The sequence below is a fragment of the Peromyscus leucopus genome, chromosome 5 (assembly GCF_004664715.2).
Source record: "Peromyscus leucopus breed LL Stock chromosome 5, UCI_PerLeu_2.1, whole genome shotgun sequence".
Lineage (NCBI taxonomy): Eukaryota > Metazoa > Chordata > Mammalia > Rodentia > Cricetidae > Peromyscus > Peromyscus leucopus.
This window is the reverse complement of record NC_051067.1, coordinates 25,513,577-25,537,044: the sequence shown is the minus strand read 5'-3', so window position 1 is coordinate 25,537,044 and position 23,468 is coordinate 25,513,577. Positions and strand designations below refer to the sequence as shown.

Below are 23,468 nucleotides of genomic sequence, written 5' to 3'. Positions count from 1 at the left end.
CAGACCTTGAGCTACATCAAGTCAATCAACTGTCAACACTCAGAAAACGGCTACAAAATCTTTTTAAGGTGTGCCTAGTGTGCTTAGTTTTAAATGTTATCTTGCCACAACCAGAATCAACTGAGAGGTTCGCTGAGAAACAGTATAGACCAGGTTTGCCTGAGTGTGTCTGTGGGGTTCTGTAGCTGGGCCCTGAATTACAGGAGTGAGAAATCAAGCAGGCAGTGTGGCTGCATTCCTCTCTCTCTGCTCTTGTGGACACGATGTGACTAGTTCCTTGAGTTCCTGCTTTGACTGCCTCAAAATGATGGGCTGTAGTCTGGAACTGTGAGCTGAAACAAACCCTTACCCCCCAAGTCATTTGGTAAGTGTTTCATCACAGCAACAGAACGCAGCTAGAACATAGAGGATTAAGACTAAACTACTAGAAAATCCACGTTAGGAATGACAGTTTCAGGGACTGAGGTTGGAGTTCAGTTGGTCCAATGCTTGCCTAGCACGTAGCATGTGGGAATACTAGAATAAAGCCCTGGGCTCCCCAGCATCTCATAAAGGGAGCATGGTGGCATACACCTGTAACCTTGGCATCTGGGAGGTGAAGGCAAAAGGATCGTAAGTTCGAGGCTACCCTTGGCTACACAATGAGTTCTAGGCCAGCCGGGGCTATAGGAAACCTTGTCTCAGAAACAAAACAAAACCCCCAAATCAAACTAACAAGTAAATAAAACAAACAAAAGGTTCATCTATTCTGGATGAATTAATATGTAAAGTATTTTTCTGGTAAAGTTAGATATAGACTTACCCCCTCTACCTCCATGTCTATGGGAGTAGCTTGGGGCATTTCACCCACAATAAAGCCCTAAAAATCAAAGGCATCTAAGATCAGGTATTCAGGTAAGTTATGCAGGTTTAAAAAAAATGGCTTTACAAATCATATTACTTATTTTGTATGCATGCATGTATATGTGTGTGGCTATCTGTGTGTGTGTGTGTGTGCGCGCGCACGCGCGCGCGCGTGCGTGCAGGTCAGAGGACAACTTGCAGGAGTTGGTTCTCCCCCTCTACCATGTGGTTCCTGGGGACTGAACTCAGGTCAAGAGCCTTGGCATCCTGCTGCTGAGCCATTTCACCAACCCATTATGGAGACTTAGAATAAGACTATTGTACTCATTTTGACTTTCATTAACTTATGAATAGCAAACAAAATACAGTAGAAATAGATACAATCAAATCTGTTCATGAATAAGAAGCAAAAATAATAGAAAATATTTGGCACAAATATCAAAAGAAACATTCTTTTTGTAGGAAACTTTAATGTGGCAAAATTGCTACATATTTCCTTAGCCGTTTCCATACATAGAGATCTCTCTGGCTATGGAATACCCCCCAAAATGCTACAAGAAGTGATTTAAGCTGTATTCTTTATTCATAGCTGAGTTCATGGGAAGTTAATAAAACAAATGAGGCCGATGTGGAAGACAATACAATTCTCCAGGGTAACTTAGCTCTGGTACTGGGACTGCCCTGGAGGTGTCCCCTTCCTTCTGGCTGGCAGGGTCTGGGTTTCAAGCAGCCGTGTCTACACGAGTGACCAGAATAAAAGGCAGGGATGGTGTCAGTCTACACTGGTTGTCACAGGGTGGGTGGCTCAACCATAGGAAACCACTCTCCTCAGACTTAGAAGCCAGGGTGTCCAAGATGGAGTTGCTCAAACACTTGTGGTGAGGCCCCTCTTTCTGGATGTCAGATCGCCAGCCTCGCTTCTTGCTAGACCCTCAGATAACCTCTTCCCTGTGCTCAAAAGGTGAGAGAAAGCAAAACAAGAACCATACTCGGGTGTCTCTTTCTCTTCTTATCCAGACTTTGGTCTTTTTCTTTCCTTTTGCTACAAAATGATCAAATTTTCATGCCAGGGCTGTGGAAGGGCAGCTGTAGGCTACCGTGGGTATTGGAGGCTCAAATCTCTCCTCTCTGCCTGGGATCCCCAGGCACTAACCAATGCGGCAATGAGAGGCCACAGATCTTGCTCCTTCGTAGGACAGGTCAGGACTTACAACCTGGGTTACACACAGGGATAACGGGGATGTGGTCCATCCAGGGTTTGCAGTGGTTCTCGGGAGAAATCAGTGGTGCTGGGAGAGCGGAATGTCTAACCATCACTAAAGGGGAGGATCTTGAAAGTGACCAAGGAAGGACAAAGGAGTGCTGCTCACACACAGACAGGTGTCACTTCAGAGGCCAGGTACCATTTCAGAAGCAACAAGGCTAAGACAAGGAGAACGAAAATAACCACTCCCCTGCAACTGCACCCTGACAGCTTTCCAGGGAAATAAAACCCAAGCCTGAGCAAAACAGCACACAAAACTGCTCAAGGAGTCAAACAAGAGGGAACTAAAATTCTAGATTTGTAAGTTGAGGGAGGTAATCAGACATTGTTCAAAAGCTCTCAATGTTTAACAGGGGCAAGAACAGGAAATTTAGGTTTTCTCTACTAATGCATGCTAAATTTTCTGGTGAGCATGAAATGAATATTCAACTTCAACTAGTATAAGAGAAGTACATGGAAAAACATTCTATCCAAAAGAAGGCAAGAAAATGAAGAATGTGGAAAAGCAGGAAAGGGGCCAAACACACAACAAAATGTAAGGCTGAGCTTGATCCCCAGAATCCATATAGCAGAAGGGAGAACTGACGCCCACAGATTATCCTCTGATCTCCACACATGTGGTGGCCTGTCTTCCCCCAGTAAATAAATGCTAAAAGTTTATAATGATAGAAGCAAATCCTAATATATTAGTAGTTTTAAGAAGTATAAATGGATTACACTTTCTAGCTAAAAATAACCAGGAAAAAAACTCTAGTTTTTGAAACACACCTAGTTTGGGCTAAATGTACTTAGCAACAGCGCCCCCAAACACATAAAACAAAAATTAATAGTTAGTCTTAGGGATAAAATAGTAAACCCAGCAGAAAAGGAAATTCTAACATATTGCAGAATCTGAAAGATCCTGTAGACACCGGGCCTGGCCTAACAGACACCCAGCCGGAAGTGTACATTTTCCATACACTATGAAACAGTTGTGAAACTGTCCATAGCTAAACTATAAAGCAAACTCCAACAAATCTGAACAATTCGATCAAATATGTATTCTCTGACTAGACTTCAACTATGGGAGGAATCAATAATAAAAACAGAACTATAATCCATATATGTTAGGAAACAAAAAAGAAAATGTCACATGTCAAGGAGAAATCAATTACAACCAGAAAATACACTCAAAACAACATTTCCTAATAGTTTAAAATTATAAGATATTATTTCATTTGATTGTTAGAATCCTGTGAGCCACACATAACCCTTAGTATCTCGGTCCAACATAGAACAAATGTCAATTACGCATTTGAATATTTTAAATAAGAATATGTAACAAAGATGATCTGGAAAGAAAGGAACGGAGAAGTGTTCCCCACTGAACAGGACAGCAGGAAAGCAAACCAACCGACCCTTTTAGAAATTCAACAGTGCTACAGAAAACTGAGTGCATTAATATGGAAAGCTTAGAAACTGCCCTGGTCTGCACTCTTTAGAAAGATTTATGTTATACACAAATTCAGGAGGTAAAGTATTTGTTTGTAATGCACACAAAACACCAGAAATCTTTGCTGTGCTATGTGTCCAGTGACCACAGTACACATGTCCGCCAGCACCCAGAATTCTGATTTGGTCACAGCAGCTATTAATAGTGTGGTGGTCACTAACGACATTCCAAAAAGTGCCTATGGTACAAAGAGGATTTTTACTTGTGGCCCCCTCCCTTTCCTTTTCACGTGTGGGATATTTTTGGAAATTTTTTTTCCATCCACTGAAAGAGAGAGAATTAAGAAAATTCTAGCATGCTTCTGTGTCAGCAAGTGCTCTTTCAGTCCAGGGAGCAGAGGATGATTGATGAACCTGTCAGGCCTACAGTAGCAGACAGAGAAAGTTGGCACAAGTTCAGTGTTACTGAAAGAAATCTCAAATACTTATTTCATCTCTTCTATTAGCTTTAATCACATTTCAACATGAGCTAAGAATGAAGCTTTCACAGTCTGCCATACATTTACACAGGCAAGCATTGTCAATTTTCTGCAGTGAGAACATGGAGATATCCTGAGAGAGTGAGGTATTTTTTTACCTTTCTTGACTGAAGAGCAACAGAAAACACTAGAAAGACTCATCTGCACCCCATGCCCACTGGTTATGCAGCTCCTCCAATGACTGCATGCACCTCTGTTCAATTCATAGCAATGAAGTTCAACATGGTTCTTCGGTTAGATTAAGTGCAAGCGTGGAAAGGTCACAGTGGTGATGGACAGCGGTGTTCCATATGGACACACCTGCTGGAGAACAGACATTAGTACGAAAGGGATTTACCTCTAACACAGATCACCTGCTGTGTGGGTGAACAACAGTCCTTGTCTGCCCAGGGCCAGTCCGACACAGTTCTGTAGGGACTCTGTGGCGGACTCTGCTGACTACTCCCTGAGCAGCTGAGGCATGCACAGATGCTGGTCTTTAAAGAGGCTGCCCTAAGCAAAACGGACCTAAAGGTGGAGGAAGTACTATCTATGGGCAAGATGATGATCCTTGGAGATGCTAATGTGAAAATACATTTGGGTGGAAATTTTCTCCTAAGCATGGTTTACAAGATGAAAATATTAAATGCTAAAAGGCCACCTTTTAGCATGTCTTGTCACCCAGTGAAAGACACAGTATTGTGTTGTACTGCAAAATACGGTATCTCCAAGCACATTGTTCAAAGGCCACCATGGCATCTGTCACAAGAAAGGCTAGTCTGACCCTTGCTTAGGGATGCTGTGACAAGCAGCTGCATACTTGCCATTTAATCCACAATGAGAAACCATTTACCCGTGGTGAAAATGAAGCAGATTCTTGAAGAAATGGACACACAGCAATCTAAGCTAATCACCGAAAAGAAGACCACATTTGATTAGTAATACATTCCTCCCATGTTCACTCTTGTCCTTCAAATGATCACCTTTAGGCATGTAAGCACTCTTCTTCCACTGGACATTTATCTGGCTCCAGAAGCTTCTCTTTTCAGACCCAAGAGTGCCACTGAGTATATTTCTAATCTTGAAGAAGAGGCTATGTGGTTGGTGGGAAGATCTGGGAGAAAGTTTCTCATTCATCTGTCCCTGTAGGTCAAATTCTTAGAAGGTAGAAAACTTTGCCAGGTCTTTCTCCATTGCAGCATATTGCTCTTTAAGCCTTTCCATGGCTCTTCTGTGCTCGTCATCCACTTCAGCTCGGCGCTGTGGCTGTTCTTTCATGAACTCCTCCCACTGGAGCAGACGCCCCTTCTCACTGGCTGTCAAGTGGTCATTAATCACCTGAGGAAAGAAAGCACGAAAGCCACATAGCATCTTTCAGACATATGTAGCTACACAAGAGAACATTATCAACTGACAGTTATTGTAAGAACCAGCAGATAGGACAGCGCTAAAAGTGCATGACTGTTTCAATAGCCACTAAGAACATTATACATGAGGTCTGTAACCACAACATTTGGGAGGCTAAGGCTGGAGGGTCACTGTGAGTTCAAGACCAGCCTGGGGTACAGAGTGACTTGCCTCATAAATAAATAAATGAATACATAAATAAACGCATGATATAGAAACATTTAAAACTTTTCTTACTATAAGTGAACATGGATACTCACATTTCTACAGTCTCTAAAATGCTCAGTGTCTTTATGGTGCCAGCAATCTGAAGTGGCACCAGGGTCTGAAACAGAGCCTGGAGACCACTGGGACAGTTCTCTACCACCAGCGCCTTTAGGGCTTCTAATGCCATTAAATGACAAAAAGTCAAGTCAGCCACACACTTTCATTTCTCTCAAATTTCTCAAACTACAGGTAGGTTTTTTTTGCTTTGGTTTATGGTTTTTCAAGGCAGGGTTTCTCTGTGTAACAGCTCTGGCTGTCCCAGAACTCACTTTGTAGACCAGGTTGGCCTCGAACTCATAGAGATCCACCTGCCTCTGCCTCTGAGTGCTGGGGTTAAAGGTAAAGGACACCACACCTGGCAACTACATATAGTTTTAATCAAGTCTAAAAATACATACTGAAAGGTCACTGTAAGAAGTTAAATTTTCTGTCTTACATTTTCTGAAGCATTTTTTTGATACATTAGAAAGAATCACGTATTAGCAGTCATTGGAGGAGAATCCAAAACATCTTGCAGTTCAGTCTAGTTTTTAAAGTGATGTCACCATCTCATGTCAAATATCTAAGCTGTTTTCAGGATGGTTTTTAACATTTCTACACCAACAAAGGTTTGCTTTGAGTACCATAAAATGCAGATAGAATAGTGTAAAAAAGAAAAGAAAAAAGATTTGAATTCCATCTAACTTCTATGAAACAAACTACCAGAACCTAGACAGAACATGTGAAGCCCTTCTAAACTCCTGTATACCAATTCCTAAGAGTCCACGAGACTCCCCAAACAACATGGGCTACTGCTGTTGTCCATAGTTGCTTCCCAGAGGTTGAAAGTAAATCTGAATTGCTGAAGACACAACATACTTTACACTTGGAAGAGTTGAGCTGGATCTCACCTGAAAGCTTCCTTCCTGAGGTCTATCAGAAGTACTATGCAAACTGTCAAAAGAGGAAAGCATTTGATGCCTATAAATCACAGTGATGATTAGCAGGGCAAGACAGCCCTAAAGGTGCAACAGTGGCACTCATATCTTGGCAGTAACCAACCGCTGTCTAACTTATGCCCAAAGATAAGTGCAACTCTCACTCCTGATCAAAGAAGCTCTTTGCAGCAAATGGAAACTATTACAGAATACAACTGCCCAAAATGCAGAGAACAACTGACCACAGGGTACCCAACCCTAATTAACATATCTACAGCACAATCTTACCCTAAGACTCAGAGAACATCTCAGAAGATGAGGTGGGAAGATCATAAGAGCCAGAGGACCAGAAAGTCCGCTGTAAAACTGTTCCACCATGAAATGACAAGGAACCTACACATATGAAATCTCAATAATATGGCTCCCTAAACAAGGCCTGAACAAGGATAATACTAGCTGACAGGTTAATACGGAAGGGGAAAATATCTCATGGGGCCCCACCCCTAGACAAAGAACTACAGGCAACCTAGGAAAGCTGAGAGTAGGAGAATTAAGACTTTCCCAGGGATGAGCCCCCTAATTGGTTCTTCAATGCCAAGTAGTAAGCCCTGAAACCAGTAACACTAAATACTTTATTTACAAGTATGTATCGGAAAAAGAGGCCATGAATTTAAGAGGGAGTGAGGGGGTGCATAGGGAGGACTGGAGGGAGAAAAAAGAAAGGGGAAAATGATTCAATTATATTCTAATTTAAAAATTTAAAAACTAAATAAAAGGAGAGTCAGAGAATAGACTGTGAACTTGAATGCCAGCACCATTGTGGTGATATATTGTGTACCCTAATAAATTTGCCTGAGCATCAGGACAGAGCCAGCCACTACATTGGACACAGAAGCCAGACAGTGGTGGCACACACAAATCCTATCATTCGGGAGACAAAGATCCATCTGGATCTCTGTGAGTTCAAGGCCATACTGGCTACATGAGATTGATCCAGTATAGGAGAGAAACAGAGTCAGGCAGTGGTGGCACACACCTTTAATCTCAGCACTTGAGATCTCATGCCTTTGCTTGGGAATCACACATTCCTTTAATCCCAGGAAGTAATATGGTAGGGCAGAGAAAGGTATATAAGGTGTGAGGAAACAGGAACTCACTCCCTTTAGGCTGAGGATTTCGTAGAGGTAAGAACTAGTGGCTGGCTGTTCTGCTTCTCTGGTCTTTCAGCTTTCACCCTGATATCTGGTTCTGGTTTTTTATTTTTATTTTTTTATTAAAAGATTATCTAAGTTGAACAACACACCATTACCAGGGAAAAGGTGAAACTGTTTCTAGTAGTCAATATATTCTGGGGGCTCTGGAAATACCAATACACTCTTAGTGCCTATGAAATGCACCCCAGAACTAGTTGCTTAGCTCACTTCTAAAAGTCCCTCTTGTAACATCATACTATCTCATTTTACAGACAAACAAATGAAGGCTTAAGGACAGACCTTTGTCCCCTCACTGTCTCTTATCTATCAGCTGGGCTGCTAAGTCAAACTCAGGTCTATTTAGCATGGGGACCCATGCCTCTCCCACCAAGGGCTACATAGCAGGTCTTTGGAAAGGCAGTTTTACACAGGCTGCTAAACCTTTCTTTTGCAAGAGAAAAAAGCTCTGGCTACAGGTTTTCTGTCAAGTTATCCAGTGTTTTCAAGAACTAAGAGTTTTTAAGTGAGAATTAAAATGAGTCTGAAGATGGGGTTTTAGTTAAATGTCCCCCTAAAATATGCCGCACAGAGCACTGGGATGTGAGTGGGTAGTGGAGAGTGGGAAGAGGGGGCTACATGAGGCTTCCTGCATCCAATGCATTTGAGAAATGATTTCAACAACCATTGTAACACATTATTGCTTTAAGTTGTTAGTCTTACAGGCTGGAATTCTCCAGAAACCGAACAAAACATGAGGAGCTTATTACATTAGTTTGAAGGAATTTTTGCAAAAAAACAAAACAAAACAAAACCACAAAAACTGTGACAGTTTAAAGGGAACACCATATAAATATAAACACACTTCATGAAAATGGCACCTTGTTCAACTTTATTTCTTGTGTGCCACCTTGTCAGTCTGAATCCTTTTTAATAAATACAGGGAATATTAACACACATGCTCAGATGTCAGTTTTCTCCTTTCTCTGTAACTGAAAAGCCATAACTGGCTTAGCTGGCCTTTTGATTTGTTCCATAAGGCAGACGCCTAGGCTGTCGCCCCGCCCCGCCACCAGACAGCACCCAAGTCAGTGCAGCTCAACAGAGAGAAATACAGACCTAGGAGGAGGCCCAGGAGCCTCACTTCAGATTCAGGATCACCTATCACCAACACCATGACACGGAGCAAGTTAAAAGTCTCTTTGGCCTAAGAACTGAAGAAAATGACACTTTGTGTTCATAAATGAAGTTTATGAAGATTGGAGGCGACACCTGTCAAGTTCCTAGCTCCGTGCCTGAGGGACTCAATCAAAGGTAAACATTCTCACACAAGTCACAGTAAGCTTCTGAAAAGCATACCACATCACTGTTTACCCCCACCAGTTAAAAGTGATCATCTCTTAATTTTAATAACATAGTTTTTAGCAACAGGCTTTTGTAATAATTCAAACAATAAAGGTGTCTCAAGCAAAATCAAAGGCCTCCCACCTTTATGTTCAATTCATCCCACCTGATGTGATCACTGTTAGCCACTGTTAGAAAAGATTCTTAGGAAAGTCAGTATCATAGACCAAAGATCAGCATTTCTATTCTTTAAAAAAAGTGTGTGTGCATGCGCAGCCAGTGCCCATGGAGGCCAAAGGCATCATATCCCCTGGAAAGGGAGTTATAGATTGTTATAGGGGCACTATGTCATGATGGGAATTGAACTCTGTTCCTCTGTAAGAGCAGTCTGTGTTCTCTCTTTTCAATTTTTTATTTATTTTTATTTATATGTATGTGTGTGTCTCTGTGTGAGTCTATGTTACGTGTGTGTGTGTGGGGGGGGTTCCCCTGGAGACAAAAAGGGATGTTGGATTCCTGGAGCTGAAGTTACAAGCAGGTGTGAGCTGCCTAAAGTGAATGCTGAGACTTACACTCCAGTCCTCTGGAAGGGCAGTGGGAGCTCCTAACCACTGAGCAACCTCACCAGTCTGAAAGCAGTAAATTCTCTTAAATGTTGAACCACTGTTTCAGCCCCAAGCATTTCTGTTCTGTAGTTGCAGAATATTGTGACTAAAGGTGTATACATACCCAAGTAGCATTTTGCTGTCCTGCAAATCATTCCTTGGACTCAAAGCCCAGGTGACCATTAAGTTGAAAGCTGACAGCTCCCAACCCAAATGAAGATCTTCTGTGGCTGTCCTACCAAGGCGTTCCTGAAATCACTCTCCTTTACCCTTACTTAATCTCTGCTTTAAATAAGTTAGTTATATGCCCCTGTACTGACAATACTGTAAGTGCACACTTGTAAGCCAGAGAAAAAAGCTCTCAGGTCTACCTACAAATACTGCAGTTTTCAGAGGACACGGGGCATAAGTGTCCAGCATCGCACTCTTCTAACCAGCTAACTGGGGTCTAGGACAGCACCAGAAGAAGAAAGGCTCATCAGTGAGGTGGAAAGAAACGCTCCCAGCACAAGAGCAGAGAGGCGCAAACAGGGCAGCACAGGGCCCCGGGGAGTCTGGGCTAGATCACAGCACAGCACTTACCTCTCCATCTCCTGCTGAGGTGAATATGACAATCACCATAATATAAACTTTTGTATTTTAAATAATATTCAATTCTGTAGAAAATTAGCCGGAAACATGAAATACTTCAAAAAAGTCAAGAGCATTAAATAAAGTTTTTAAAGGCAATCAAAATCATAAAATACTGTGCTTAAAGATAAAAAATTTAAGCTTTGTGCATAGCTATATGTTAATATTATGATTGCTTCTTAAAAAATTTAGTATTGCCATATAATTCAGCAACTCCACTTTGGGATATTTGCCTAAAAGAATTAAAGGAAAGGGCATGAGTAGATATTTGTAAACCCATGTCAATGCAGTATTATTTAGGACATCCAAGGGTTTACCCAAGTGTGCACAGAAAGCTATAGACTCATAAAGTGTAGTGTGAGTGTGTGTACATATATACACAAAAATGTAGTGAATGTACACACACACACACACACACATACACATATGTAATTATACATGCATAACTGCATAACTATTCATCCTTTAAAAGGACAAAACGTCTTTGGCATACTACCATGTGAACAAGCCTTGAAAACCAATTCTGAAGAATTACTCCATCTTGAGCTAGGGATAGAGCTCAGTTGGCAGAGTGCTTGCCTGGCATGAATAAGATCCTGGGTTTACACTGTGGAAATCAGTATGGTGGTTTCTCAGAAAATTAGGAATCGAACTACCTCAAGACCCAGCCATCCCACTCTTGGGCATATACCCAAAGAATGCTGATTCATACCATAAAGATACATGCTCAGCTATGTTCATAGCAGCACTATTTGTAATAGCCAGAACCTGGAAACAACCTAGATGCCCATCAACGGAAGAATGGATGAAAAAAATGTGGTACATATACACAATGGAGTACTACTCAGCAGAGAAAAACAATGAAAGCATGAAATTTGCAGGCAAATGGATGGAACTAGAAAAAAATCATCCTGAGTGAGGTAACCCAAACCCAGAAAGACAGTCATGGTATGTACTCACTCATAGGTGGATTCTAGATATAAAATAAAGAACAATCAGACCACAACCCATAGAACCATAGAGGCTATATATATATATATATAGCACGGAGGTCCCTAGGACGACTGTGGCTTATAATAAATTTCCGTTTTACTCAATTATTGAAAAAAAATAGCCAAATGAATGGAAACACATGAACTATGAACCAAAGGCTGAGGGGCGCCCAGCTGGATCAGGCCCTCTGAATAGGTGAGCCAGTTGATTGGCTTGATCAGTTTGGGAGGTAACTAGGCAGTGGGACCAAGTCCTGTGCTCATTGCATGAGTTGGCTGTTTGAAACCAGGAACTTATGCAGGGACACTTGGCTCAGGCTGGGAGGAAGGGACTGGACCTGCCTGGACTGAGTCTACCAGGTTGATCGCAGTCCTCGGGGGAGGACTTGTCCTGGAGGAGGTGGGAATGGGGGGTAGGCTGGGGTTAAGGGGAGGGGGTGGGAGGGGGAGAATAGGGGAACCCGTGGCTGATATGTAGAACTGAATGGTATTGTAAAATAATATATATGTATACATATATATATATATATACATACATATATATAAAAATAATAATAAACAGAAAAATATCAGAAAAAAAGATCCTGGGTTTAATCTCCAGCACCATAAAAACAAACAAAAAAAAAAAAAAAAAAAAAAAACAGGACTGGAGATAGAGACCTGTAATTCCACCACTTAGGAGACAGAGGCAGAAGGGTCAGTAAGTTTAAGACCATCCTCTGCTATATATCAAGTTTGAGGTCATGTTCAACTAGATAGTGAGTTCAAGGCCCATCTGAGTACACTCTTATGGTGTATTATTATGACATAATTCATACAGACAGAAAGCAGAATGCTGGAGGCCAGGCACGGGGGTAGAAGATGAATTAGTGTTAACAAGTGCTGAGCTTCACAGCTCTGAGAATTAGTTAAAAGGCTACAACTATGCAGCCAAGACAACAGCTATAATAATATCTCTATCGGGTCAAATGAGCAAAGTAAGTTACAACAGAGGAAGGAAGAGCAAACATAAACTGGCCTAGGGTAGTACCACATTAGAGACATTTAAGTAGAAAATGATCCTGAAACTAGTCTATATCTCCAACCAGGTCTATGAATGAAGTCTGGACACACAGGAGAAACATTTTTGCATGTACTAGTCTAAGTCACTAGTTCCCTTCATCTTCAAGAGATGTTTGGCATGGGAATACAGGATGAGAGAGAGATGCTATGGCAACCAGCAGGCAGAGACCAATGCCAAGGAAAGCCCCATGGAGACCCCATTACACATCCGGGCTACAGTGCCAGCAGCACCAAGGCCGAGGAACTCTACTAAGAGAAACTCCAACTGAGGTTGGGACGGTCTTTTGGGAGCCCACATGGCAGATAATGTCTATAATCCTAGCACTTGGCGGCAGAGGCCAGCTTGAGGGGTTCTGGTGAGTTCCTGCACCAGAAAGGTTTGGAACACTTGTTAGTAATACACATGATGTTGATTTTACATGAACTTTACATGGGCATAAGGGAAATGACTTCGGTAAGAAGTATCACTATAAAAACTACTAAAACTATTTTACATAGAGCAATATGTACTCATGTTACTCTGCACTTTCTAATTCTGTCAAGAACAAGGCTTCATGTAATGTCATTGCCCTCCTGACATCATCATACTGGAGACTAGCTAAAGCTGTAATTGTCTGTGGTCAAGATGAAACAGAAGCCCTCACAGTCGATTCCTTGTCACTGGGGTGGCTGGACAGGGCTGCCAAAGTGGATGTGTGGACATGGAGCAAGTTTACTTTCTGACAGCTGTTGCTGGCCATCTCACCTCTCATGGCCTGTTTTTAAGAGCAAGTGGACTTCATGAGCCAACTGTATTTCAGTTCACTATTCTGTTAGTGCCCAAAATACAACTCTGTAGTAGGGTAGTTCTTAAGACATGCTAACCAACTGCAGAATGTGCATATATTGTTCTCTTGAATGTACTTTTAGATATCAATTGTGGGAAATGTGATCTGGACAAATGACGCTTATCAATTGACTTCCCACAGAATTCCACAAATTGTCTTAACATAAAAGAATTACTGATTAATGGTAACAGGCTATTTTATTCCACTACTACTCCCATCTCTCTTTGTTTCGAAAGCCTTTCAAATATACAGACCGTGGCCAACAGGATGACCCCAGGCAACAGCTAACATTAGGCAGTAAAGTGCAAAGAGAGGTCATCTTTCATCTGTACCTACCTGCTGTCCAAGGGACATGAGCTTCACCTTTATGGTGTGTGTGTGTGTGTGTGTGTGTGTGGGTGTGTGTGTATGCACTCACGTGCGTGCACGTCCAGGAGGCAGTGGAGTGATAATAAAGTCAAACAAACAACTTTAAGGACCTGCAGCCATACACTTCCAATGCTCTGATAATTAGGTAAGCATAAAACTGAAAAAATTAGGACTTAGACTAGAAGTTTATCCCAGTAAGAATGTAAGGAATTTTTACTTGCTGCTAGTCTGTGAAAATGCACCTCTTTTCTAACTTCACGAGTGTTAATTTATTGAACTATCTGGAGGGGAAAAAATAAGAGTATCTCCTTATAAATGCAGGGTCCACTGACTCTATACTAATTCTTGGTGAAACAGCCTTTCAGTATTCAAAAATACTCATGTGTAAAGCCAGGCTCAGTGCAGAAGTCTAAATCACAGACTGTGGGAACTAGAGGCAGGAAGACCAGGAGTTTAAGGCTATCCTTTGCTACACAGGAAGTACAAGGCCAGCTTGGGCTACATCAGATTCTGTCTCAAAATAAAACAAGCCAGCATTGTACCAGATATCCTGTTTCTTACAAACAGAAATGCTCCTCGTGCCCCAGTAACAGTGTCAACACAGGATTCGGGATCCCAGAGCTGTCATTTGGACGTCCAAATTGGCCGCACACCAGCTTCTCCTATCTTCTCTCTTAGCTTACATCATTTTCCTTCCCCTCTAACCCGTCCTCTACCCACCAGCAACTGACTTCGTACTTGCCAGTTGGGGCGGGCGTGGATTGCCTTCCTACTCATTCCTCTGGCTAAGATCACACAAGGCTTCTGTAACTTGACTACAGTGCTGACTTTGGCCTATTTTCTATTAGTATTTGTGGTTTAGGACTCCTGGATTTTAGCTCCCGGGGTCTAGAAACTGCCTTCATCGTAACAATTAAGAAAGTGTTTACCCCCTGGTGGCAGCGGGTAAAGCACCGGCCCAGCAAGTCCACTCCAGTCCCTGCCTTCAGTTCACTCCGCACAATGCTGGCACTCCACCTGCCTTGGGTCTCCCAGGCACAACTCTGCCTTGTGCTCAGCAAAGCCCTGCTTCCAGAGCTGGACCCTGGGACCCCAGAGCAGCCTACCCACCTGGCTCAAATACCAGGTCCTTTTAGGAAGGTTTCCACCATCAAATTGTTGAGCCTCAAAGCGCTCAATTGACATACAGAATAGGATAAAGGATGTAAAACCACAACTCTGGAAGGCTCATTCCATTATCTATTTATGCTGTGGTAGACCTCAGTTAATGAACACACAGACAGGTACTGCTTTCAGAATGAACAGCAGTGTCAACATCTGTACTAGTAAATGTGAGGTGTATTTTTATTCATTTAGATCAATAAATAAATTACAGAAACACTAAGAAATTTCCAGGTGAATTACCCCATTAACCCACCTTTTTACTGGTTTTCCACATTTGAATTATGATACAATTCAAATTAAACAGCACATTGCCTAGCTAAGGCTGCACAGACCCCCGTGACTGTCCACTGAGCACCTGCCACATTTCCTAAAGGAATGTGCATAATGCCACACTGAACATGCTTCAGGTTCATAGGCAAGGCTTATGTGTCCCAACAGGTGGGCACTTTTCACACCAAGCAAAAGTCCTATTTTCTCTTTCCTGGGTGAGACAAATATTACTTTCAGAGAAAATACGGAAATGTTGAAAAAAGGTCTATATTCAAATTATTAAAAATGGATGGGGGCTGGGAGACGGCTCGTTGGTAAAGGACCTGCTCAGAAAGAATGGGGTCTTACATCCCAGCACCCAGGTAAAGGATGGGAGTGGCAGCATGCGGCTGTAACCAGTGCTGGAGTTAGGGGGGGTCAGACAGGAGAGTCCCGGCAGCTCACAGTCTGGCAATCTACCCAAATCGATGAGCCCAGGGTCAACAAAACCCTGTCTCCAAAAGTGGGCTACAGGGGATTAAGGAAGACACCAGATGTCCATCTCTGGCCTCCAGAAGCACAAATGCCAACAAGCACACTTGCACACCTCACCACAACGAACACAGACAAACATTTTTTAAAAAAGATGATGGTACCACCATGTTTTCAATACATCTTAATGTTTTAGCCATGTTTAAATCTTTTTTCCCTGTATATTTGTTGTGTGTGAGTGTTTTGCCTGGATGTGTATTTATGCATCATATGAATGCAGTGCCGGCGGACGCCAGAAGAGGGCACTGGATTCCCTGGGACTGGAGTTACATATTTTGTGAGCCATCATGTGGATGATGGGAATTGAACCTGAGTCTGGTGGAAGAGCAGCCAGTGCCCTTAACTGCTGAGCCATCTCTCCAGCCCCATTCTTAAGTCTTTTAAGCATATCAGAAATGTCAGAAAATGAACTCAGAGAACTTATGACCCCTTTGCTCAAATTACCCATTTTTACCTTTTTCCGTTCCTGTTCTCTCTGCTGGAGTCTGCAGATGGAGTCGTTGGCGGCTTGCACTGAAATAAAACAGACAGTGGGGGTTCAGTGGCAGCCTCTGGTCAGGAGGAAGCCTATCTGGAATCTTTAGATCTCAACAGACTATATTAAAATAGGTATTAGGTGCCAGTTGGAGGGGTGGCTTGGAGGAAAAGCACGTTTTTGTCAATACATTCAGGGTGATATAGCTGGAAAAAAAAAAAAACCACATCATTTTTGAGCTTTGAGGAGTTGTAATCCAAAGGGCACAGAAATACTAAGCCCACCAATAAGTTGGCAACAACCACCTCAGTAGTCTCTAAAAAGGGGAAATGCCAGATGAATTTACAGTCATATTCAGATCAGTTAAGCCTTTCTGGCCTGGGCCCCTCAGTCCCTCGCTTTTCTGACTTATGCTGCTGTTCTCTCATGCGCAAGGCTTGACATCTAGATGGCCTCCAACGCTTTCCACTCGCTCTTCTTGCCTCTCCTCCTGCCTTCTAACTCATCCTGGATGTGGCTACAACATTCACCTCTCCACAGCTTGAAAATACATTAAATCATTTCCATGTCTTAGGAACCAAAATTCTAAAACAGGGTGAGCATCCCCTAATTCAAAATGCTCTAAACCCTAAAACTCCCAGAGTGCTGGCGTGATGGTACAGGGAGAACCTTCCACCCAGACCTCATGTGATGGGCTCGGCAGAGACTCCCGTCATAAACAGTGCAGGAAAGCACTCCAGGGCTGGTAGGACTCCCCATGACCAGCTGCACTTTGCTTCTACTCTAACAAGGCAATTCGTCTGCAGGCCAACAGCTAGCCTTGGCCAGTTGTGAATGGTCTTCTGCCTTCTCGCTTGTCCACTGACTCCTGACATGTCTGCAGAGCCTGTTACATGCCCAGCTCTGCTCTTGCTGGGCTCTCCACATCCCTTAGCTCCTCATCTTATAAGTCCTGCCTTTACATCCAACCTCCTTGCTCTTCTCCAACATGCCAAGCATACTCCCACCACAGGGCTTTTGCATTTGCTACTGCCCTAGAACATTTTCCTCTGAATTTTCCTGCAAGTCTCTGTCCGGGTGTTATTACTCATTTTACAAATGAGGATGGATATGATCATTCATGAAAAAGCATAGTAAACTGATAATATCTTATGTCTGATAAGACATTAAGTATTATAAATAAGAATCATGTAACAGGGTGGGGACTTGGCTGCATGAGTGTGAAGACCTAAGTTTGGATTTCCAGCTGCTGTGTCTGCAAGCCCAGTACTGAGGGCAGAGACAGTTTAGCCAAAATGCCAAGACCCAGGTTTAATGAGAGACCCATAGGACAATCTGATCTACAGAGTGAATTCCAGACCAGCCTTAGCCACAGGAAAGACCCTATCTCTAAAGCAAAAACAAGAACAAAGGAGTAACTCTTCACACACAAGCAGCATCAAGTGACAGTGTGCTGAGTATCCTAATCTCTCTGCTCACCTCTCCTTTACAGCTGCTGACGCTGGAAGCCATCTATGTGTCTTCCTTCCCCTGCCCAGGCCTGGTCACACCAGGTCACAAGTTCACACCAGGGCAGGGACTGTGATTTCTCTTTCAGAAAACTGTGAACTTCCACCTCTGGGATGCAGCCAGAGGATCTCATTTTCAAAAGCTGCATCAATGGTGACTATTAACAAACTTTGCTGGATCACAGGTGACATCTAAGGACTGAGGATTAGCTTCCCAGTTTTTTTTCCCTTAACAAAAAATATGAAAACAAAATGAGAGGAGTTGATTAGATCTGCCTTCTTCCTGTGGCAGTAAGTATGACATCATCGTTCCTAAGTATGGCACTACCATTTCCTGTTTGTCTTTTTTCCTTTTTGGCTCATGAACAGAACTTAAAAAATCTGTTTTTCTGTCTTCTTTGCATTTTTGGATCACTCTGAGTGCAATGTAAAAGAAAAGTTGTAGGACCATACCACTTTTGCTGTCCCGTCTCACAGCCCCTCCTCCAGATTATAATTACATCATTCTCCCCCATCCCCTTTCTCCCTCCAAAGCCTCCTATACACCCCTCTTTGTTCTCTTTCAAATCCATAGCCTCTTTGTCCATTACTTGTTATCACAAGCATCTATATATATTCCTAAATATAACCTACACAATCTGTATAATGTTACTTATATGTGTGTTTTCAGGGCTGACATTTAGTATTGGATGATCAGCTGGTGTGCTCTTCTCTGGGAAGACTGTATCTCCTGCTCTCAGTACTCCTTAGTTGCCCATAGTTCTCTGTGTACAGTTGAGGCCTTGTGGGCTTTTCCCCATCCACTTTGGCATGTTCAGCTCATGTTAAGGCAGTCGTGCTGCTGAGACTTTATTGGTGTAGCTTCTGACATCACTAGGAGCCACACTCTTAGTTAGCAAACTCCCTGATCCTCTGGCTCTTAAAGTCTTTCCACCCCTTCTTCTTCAATGTTTCCTGAGACTTAGGTTCGGAAGTGTTATGTAGATGTATTTGTAGAGGACTAGGCTCTACAAATCTGCAATTTGATTGGCTGTGGTTTTCTGTGGCAGTCTCTGTCTATTGTGAAAAGTCTCCTTGATGAGGTGTGAAGACTATACTTATCTCTGGATTGTCTCAGCCTTTAAAAGCGTCCTTCCGATGCACATGACAAGCCTACAGTTCTGTCCCTCTAAAGAACTGTCTCCATGTTTGGAAAGAACATCCAGCTTCAGAACTTGATTCCCTGTGCAGTTAGTCACATCCCAGCCACTTAGCGACAAAACAGAAAAGGCTTTTTCTTTTTATTTCATTTTGTACGTGTGTGCAGGTATGTGAGCTCGAGCAGGTCAAAGAACAACTTGGTAGTTGGTTCTCTCAGTCTACTACGTGGGTTCCATAGATTGAACTCAGGTGGTCAGGCTGAGCAGCAAGTGCCTTTCCCCGCTGAGCCATCTCACAAGCTCAGAAAAGGCTTTTCTGAACTTCTGACATTTGCTATTCCACAATCTAAATAAAATTATAATTACCTGACTACTCTAAACATTCCCTTCCTTCATGGTCAGTGAGATCCTGAGAAGGCCCACTTTGTAGACACTTCTCCTCACTTCGTATCACTTTCTAGCCACACCCTTCAACAGGAAGCACTCTCTTTGGCTATCTGTGTCAGGAAGCTGTACTGACTTGGGAAAAATAACAGTAACTTACCAAATGGCCCCACCTGAGAGAGAAAGGGTCTCAAGTAGCCAAGGTTGTCCTCACACTCACAATGTAGCCAGGGGATGCTCTTGCCTTAGCTGGAAATAAGAACTACTGAAATGGGGGGGGGGGCTGTGTCAGAGGAAGAAATCCGAGAGTGCTGAACCAGAAGGTAAGGAGGGCTGTTGTTAGATGCACAGAAAGTGGCATCTGAGAGACTGGGATGGAGCTCAGTTGGCAGGGTGCTAGTCTAGCACATACAGCCCGAGTTCCACCCCCAGAACTGAGGATGTACACGCCCGGAGTCCTAGCACTCCGGAGGTGAAGGCAGGAGGATCAAAAGTTCAGGGATATCCTTAGCTACCCAGTGAGTTCAAGGCCAGTCTGAATATGAGATCCTGAAAAAATGTTTTACAAAGTGGCATCCTGAAGCTAAACTTGAATTTGGGAGTCAAAACAGTTTGTTCTGCGTGACAGTTCTTCCTGTGATCATGGGAGAGCCATGGACATTAAACCACTATGCATTTTAGTCTCTTCAACAATGAAGTAGAGAAGATAATAAACACTTTTTTATTGTGTTAGGATTGTTGGCACTGTGGTATATAACCTGTAATCCCAGAAGTCAGGGGGCTGAGGAGGAAGGATTACCGTAAGTTCAAACTAGCCTGGGCAACATAACCAAATCCTGTCTCAAAAGCAAAACAAAACAAAAGGCAGGTGAAGAGTCCAATGAGTTAAGTCCATGAAGATTAGTATTTAGTGATGGGTGTGGAAACACAAACCTACAATCCCAGCACTCAGGAGGGTGGATAAGAAAATAAATAATCTGAGGCCAGCCTGGGCTACATGGCAAGTTCTAGTAAATAAATGAGACTCCAGATTACAACCTAACCAACTCACCTATAAAAATTTATGCCAAGGGCCATGGGAGTACAGCAAGTGATAACTAGTATTTAATAGGTCGACCCACCAGATGAATAACTCTCTGATGGGGAGCCCCACTTGGCAATACTGTGGGGTTACTGACTAATGACTGCTTGTTTCTGTCTCATGTGCCACTATATTTCTTCCCTTAAAAGAACAGCTGTGGGGTTCCTTCTACAGCCCACTGGTAGTGTGTTTTACATCTTTGGGCACACACAGAGCTGTGGATGGTGAAGAAGATGATTTCTGCTTAAGTATAGAAATAATACTAGAATATTTTTCATAACTAACACAGGAAAGTAACAGTATTCTCAGTCACAAGGACAGCTAATTTTAGACTTTAGAACAAAATCAAAACAGACAAGCTGCCCTGCAGAGAATATACAAACATAAGTTCCCAGGTGTTTATTGCTGAATCAAGGTCAGGCATGAAGTAACTTTGGCAGACATAATCCCCTGCAGTAATTCTCTTTCCACACATACAACAACCACTCAAGGTTCAGCCAATTAACTGTTATTGGTAAGTCCTGAATTTCAATGTCACTTTCTGTCTGAGAAAGAGATACAAGCACGACCAAGTGTTACTCACTGGCAGGTCAATGAGACCTCCCTAGCCTGAGAAAAACTGTGAGACTTATCATGTGTAATGAGAATAGTTTGGACCCTGAAAATGTAGCATATCATTGTTCAGAGTTTGGCTGTAAGGGGGTAGTGAGTGTGAGAGTGAGGTCTGTATGTGTGCCGAGTGAGGGATGTAGCTGAATGGGCAGGAAGAAAAATGTGAAAGATAAAGAAGTGTGAGAGAATGAGTGAGTGAATGATGTAGAAGTGTGTGTGTGTGTGTGTGTGTGTGTGTGTGTGTGTGTGTGTAGAATGTAACAGTGTGGAATGTAACTATGTGGAGACATTTTCAGAGAAAGGATTTTTTAAGATGAAGTAAAAGAGAAAGATATCATTAGATTGTGTGTGTGTGCCTTTTTTCCTTTTACCCCACAGACAGAAAAAAGTATAACCCTCACCGTATTTGTGGATTTTTTTTTTCATACCCTGAGCTGCTGGAGGCTGGTCCTCCTGCTACCGATAAATTTAGCTGGAGAAAAAAAGTTGACTAAACTCTTAGAACTTCAAGATTCTTCAATTTGTAGAAAAAACAACTAGGGGTGAGAAAAGAAAAGAGCAGACTATATGAGACCAACAAGGCAAGGTGCCTGTTCTTAGAAACAGCAGAGAAAAGCCACAGCACCCCTGTGGTTGCCTTGGCATGGTAAAGAACACTGTAAATGTGATGATAAAACACAATGAAAAAGAAAGTGAGACTGAAAGCTAAAGAAACATACTGAGCTCGGCAGTGCCATCAGATGCAATAAACAAAGCAGAAAAAGAAAGAATCCAGGCATGGTGCATACAAGGGTAAACCCAGCACTCAGGAGGCTGGAACAGGAGGACTGCCATGATTTTGAGGTCAATTTGGGCTATATAGTAGGGCCTTGCCTCTAAACCAAAACCAGATGAAATCAAAACAAACAAGGGATTGAGTAGTGTAAGCAAGAACAATGGACAGAATTCTATCCGTGGAGTACAGAACTGAACTCCACAGGGAGAGGGTGGGCAGGGAGAAGGATGTGGTGCTCAAGGTCTGGTCCCAGCCATCCTTCAGTTCTAATCAGTCATCTTTCCTGGAGAGGCATTCACTAATGCTGCAAACAGCCAAGACAATACAAAAACAGGGAGAAGAACCCAGCTGCAACTTCTAAAGGCTTCATATCATTACTCTCTTTAGGGCAGGCTTCTAGGAACTTCCTCCTGACCTGCAAAAGCACTTGTCTTCAGTTATTGCCTTTGGGTTTACCTCACTTTTTTATTCTGTTACAATGTAAATGAATTTTTAAAACTTTAACTGAAAAATTACGTGTCACATTCCTATCAAACATCCCCCCTCATATGTATCCCCAACTTCTTCACTCTCTAATCACCCAGCTGTCACTCATCAAGCAACTTCTCCATTCTGCTATACATGGAGACAGCTGGAATCAAGTGCGGAATATTATTTTATGGTGTGTTACATTTGTTTATGCTGTGGAACATTTGTTTAATGATGCAAAGATGTGTTCCATCTTTTATGTTGCATTTGTTTAACTCTGTGAAGCTGTGTTACTGTGCATGTCCAAAACACCTGATTGGTCTAATAAAGAACTGAACAGCCAAAGCAAGGTAGGAGAAAGGATAGGTGGGGATGGCAGGCAGAGAGAATAAATAGAAAGAGAAATCTGGGAGAAGGAAGAGAGATCAAGGAGCAAGGAAAGAAGGGTTCAGCCACCCAACCACACAGCCAGACATAGAGTAAGAGTGAAAGTAAGATTACAGAAGTAAGAAAAGGAAAAAGCCCAGAGGCAAATGATAGATGGGATAATTTAAGATAAGAAAAGCAGCTAGAAACAAGCCAAACCAAGGTCGGGCATTTATAAGTAATAATAAGCCACTGTATGTATGTATTTGAGAGCTGGTTGGTGGGCCTCCCAAAAAAGAGCAAAGAGTAAAAACAACCAACTACAATCAAGTTCACCACAGTTAAAAAAACAATGGTTATTTTATGCACTTACTTAGTATAACATATTACATTCTCTCTTCCTTTTAAAGCTTTGTTGGCTGGTATGTACTAGTGGTAAGTACATCCACAGCACACGTGAGACTCTGAGCTCAAGTCTCAACACCAAAAAACCCAAATTCTTTATCTTCCTCTCCGTCCCCTTTCTTTCTCTTTCTTCCTTCTTTTCTTTTCTTTCTTCTTCTTCTTCTTTTCTTCTTGAAACAGGATCTGACTTTTAGATCAGGATGGTCTGTAACTCACTGTGTGCCACAAGCTTGCTTCAAACTTCTGGCAATCCTCCTGCCTCAACCTCCCAAATGCTACGGTTAGCAATGGGAGCCACCACACCTAGTTTTCTTTTTGTCTTGTTAATGATACCCTTTTGCTTTTAAATAATATAAAGATAAAGTCACCATACTTCAGAACAGGAAATGGGTGAGGAACATTCCCTTAGTGTGGTCATGTCTGGCTATATGATCGGGTAACCTGGGGGCTCCCTGTTCTTCTTACTTGAAAACCAAGGGAAGATCTCCTTGCCTCAAACTTGTTGAAATTTAGAAGCCTATTAAATAATTGAGAAGCAGGACACAGACACTTGTGTCTTCAGAATGGGTCGGCTATGATGCTCTCCCTTAGGGGATGCCTTCTTGTGCCCTGAGAGACTCTCGT

General features: G+C 42.5%; 1 protein-coding gene across 1 annotated transcript in view; it reads right to left on the bottom strand.

Annotated features, from left to right (window-relative positions):
• Positions 1–1,295: 1,295 nt before the first annotated feature.
• The window catches only part of Bloc1s5 (biogenesis of lysosomal organelles complex 1 subunit 5), a 50,805-nt gene continuing 28,632 nt past the window's right edge, over positions 1,296–23,468 (bottom strand). The window contains exons 4-5 of the mRNA XM_028894722.2: positions 16,086–16,144; positions 1,296–5,394 (exon numbers count right to left, since the gene is read on the bottom strand). Coding sequence (XP_028750555.1) covers positions 5,215–5,394; positions 16,086–16,144 — 239 coding nt within the window. The 3' untranslated portion in view covers positions 1,296–5,214. The remainder of the gene's footprint in view (positions 5,395–16,085; positions 16,145–23,468) is intronic.